This window comes from Micropterus dolomieu, linkage group LG18 (assembly GCF_021292245.1).
Source record: "Micropterus dolomieu isolate WLL.071019.BEF.003 ecotype Adirondacks linkage group LG18, ASM2129224v1, whole genome shotgun sequence".
Lineage (NCBI taxonomy): Eukaryota > Metazoa > Chordata > Actinopteri > Centrarchiformes > Centrarchidae > Micropterus > Micropterus dolomieu.
The window spans coordinates 4,208,659-4,211,950 of NC_060167.1; the positions used below are offsets into that span (position 1 = coordinate 4,208,659).

The window sequence follows — 3,292 nt, forward strand, 5'->3', positions numbered from 1 at the left end:
CCACTTAAAAAGGGACATAAACAAGCTTTCCAATGGTATAAGATTTATCGCATAGTTTATTTAGTATTCTTTTTGCAACCAGTGGAGTCGCCCCCTGCTGGCCATTAGGAATAATGCAGGTTTAATGCACTTCCATATTGGCTTCACTTTTCAGACCTAGAAGTTCCTGCTTGGTTAAGTCACAGCAAATAATGACAAAAATAAAGTTATAGGGATAATCATGCATGTGATGTCACTGTACTTTCCTGCCACTTGTTTTTATGCATATTTTCAGTTTGTACCAACCTGAGTGGAAAAGCTCAGTTTATTAAACCTTGATGTGTGGGGATGTGGGTATTACTGTATGTGAAAAAGTGATGGAAGTGCACATCCGCAATAGTAAAACACACACACAGACTTACATGCACACACACAAACATACATACACACACACACACACACACACACACACACACACAATCATACTTCTAATTTGAGACACAAATGTAGGCGCATATATCCCCAGCATGAAACACCTTAACATGCAGACACCTCCCTGAACGCTGAGATGTGTGTTTAACACAGCAAATATAAAGTCAGAGATTTCCTGGAGTCATTATGTTGGTGGCCTTGTGCAAACGCATCACCTAAGGTGAGAACCACCTACTGTACACTGCTGTTGTATATCTAAAAATATAAAAGTTTTACAAACTCTGATAAACGTTTATCACTTATCCCATGTCCCTTTATCATTGCTTTTAAATTCCAACTGATTTTATTTACAGTATATGTGTTCTGTTTATCACTAAAAGTAAGCAGGTCTGTTGTTTGAGACATGTGGGTAATGTGTACACAGGTCTGTTAGTGATGGTTTGTTTCTCCAATGATTGTTGAATGTCATTGATTCTGTTGCAAAGCTTTTCCTATTTGATATGTATCAATTTCCTCATTTACATTTTTAAAGCTACTGAGGTTGCTGTGTTGATAAAAACTACTTCATCTGATCATCTAACTGAATGATTAGCCTCTTTCCAAAAATATACACTATGTTGTCATGCTGTTTTATTCCATTATTACACTTTTATCTCCTGAGCTTTAATGTCAATTTCAGCAAATAAAATATAGATTTTGTATATTTTAGATTGACGCTCTGATCTTCTGCTGGAGGTTAGTTCTTCTGTATCTGCCGTTATCCCTGAAAATCTCTATGCAGAATTAACCTTCACAAATTTGAATTTGACACACAGATTCTACCGTGTCCAGCTGTGTCTAGTTTCTTCAGATGATTTGACTGATTAAAATGTTAATGATTACTTTTCAAAGCTTTTGATATTGTAAAGTACACATGCAAAATTACATTATTGTAATACATTGTTATACAGGTATTAGAAAAATACTCCATTTTGATCACTAGTCAGTAGTGTTTTTCTCTCCTATTTTATCCAAATGATGCACCAGGTGAAACCTAACTCTCTGCTACAAGGTTTTGTTTACAGTTTAATTTTTTAAGTTGGAGTTAATCGAACAAAGCGGTTTTAATGTGAAACTGTTGATTTTACACTCAAACATTTGTTCAGCTGTTGTGACAGCCTGCTGACTCAAACAGATACATTGTTATAAATAAATAACATTTACAACACTACATTATTATACTGTTGAAGGTAGCTTTATTTTATGCATTCTTTTTTGTGTAAGCATGCCTGTATTATAAATATATTATCAAGACATATGACTGAAAGACAGATATCTGGAAATTATCATGATCCAGTCTCTATATGTGTCGGTGTGATTCGCTGTAAAACCCAGACTGCACCTCATTATATAAGTGATTCATGAAAACATAATGATTGAAATACATGTGTTGTGTAAAGTTTGAATGTATGCATTTCCCCTGGTGACGCTAATTTAAGATAATATTTTTAATAACAACGTCCTCCTCTCTCTCGGACTTAAAGTCATTAAAAGAAAAAAAATACTTAACCAGGAATGTAAATGTTCTCACTTCAACATGCTTTACCATTGATTTGTTTTGTAGATCCATAATAAATCAGGAGGGTTGATGACTGTTGGTTAATACAATCTACTGTTAAATGTTGATTCTTTTGAGATGGGTAAAATGGAATTAGAAATATTTGCAAATATAAACTATTGTTAAAAAAATAAATTGTGATGCTGTATCATTCATTTGAAATATGTCAGATTGGTGTTTTGTTCAAACTGTTTATCTTCCAAAGAATTAATTCTAAAACAGATAGTTAAATTGTACTATAATTAGTGTTGCTCATATATTTGGTACAATAAGTATATATGTTATGTTTTTGTTATGTTAGGCTAAACTACAGCTTTCATGAGATGAACGTATCATCTGTCAATGGGACTGTGGTTGGTCGGTCTCCAGACTCCTTAACTAAAGCTGTGACCAAGAATGTGATTGTCGTGGTTATCGGGATCTCCATCAACTACATCAATGCAAGCCTCATTCACACCTTCCGCAAACACCAGGTCTGATATTTCTTTAATGACACAGTAATATGTTTTTTACTTTAGATGTTTGGTAGAAATGAAGCGAGGTCAGGCTAAATTAGTCCAACAGTGGGGTGATCTTCGAAGAATAGTTAAAATAGTTCCTAGTGACTATAGAATAGTATTTTACCATTACTAGTTAATTACAACTGTAAATTGTGAAAAATCAACACAAACATCAATCTAAAATCTGCCAATGTGCTTTTGTTCCACCCTCTAGATCTTCTACATGAATCCTCGGTACATCCTTTTCATTCACCTGGTGGTCAACGACACGATCCAAATGATGCTGTCTGTCATGCTGTTTGTCATCAGCTACACCATCTATAAAATAAATGTCTCCATCTGTTGCGTCTTCATCCTGATTGCGCTTTTCACCACTGAAAACAGCCCTCTGAACCTGGCTTGCATGGCGGTGGAGTGCTACATCGCCATCTGCGTTCCCCTTCGCCACGTGCAGATCTGCACCATCAAGAGAACGTTAATGCTGATTGGTTTAATCTGGGTGACAACCGTGCTGTCTGTTCTTCCTGATCTGTTCATCACTTTGGCCACACAGCCACTGGGCTTCTTTCACTCCCAGGTGTTCTGCCTCAGACAAACTGTCTTCCCAAATCCCATCATCATCAAGAAGAGAGATATCACATATTCAGTGTTTCTAGTTATAGTTTGGATCACTATCTTTTACACTTACTTCAAGATCCTGTTCACTGCAAAAACAGCTAGCAAAGATGCTAAAAAAGCCAGAAACACTATCCTCCTCCACGGGTTTCAGCTGCTGCTGTGTATG

At 35.9% G+C, this 3,292-nt stretch overlaps 1 protein-coding gene across 1 annotated transcript in view; it reads left to right on the forward strand.

The window, feature by feature from the left end:
- LOC123956971 (odorant receptor 131-2-like) overlaps nucleotides 1-3,292 on the forward strand; it is a 5,092-nt gene that overhangs the window by 584 nt on the left and 1,216 nt on the right. Inside the window, exons 2-3 of the mRNA XM_046029548.1 lie at nucleotides 2,310-2,481; nucleotides 2,723-3,287. Coding sequence (XP_045885504.1) covers nucleotides 2,332-2,481; nucleotides 2,723-3,287 — 715 coding nt within the window. The 5' untranslated portion in view covers nucleotides 2,310-2,331. The remainder of the gene's footprint in view (nucleotides 1-2,309; nucleotides 2,482-2,722; nucleotides 3,288-3,292) is intronic.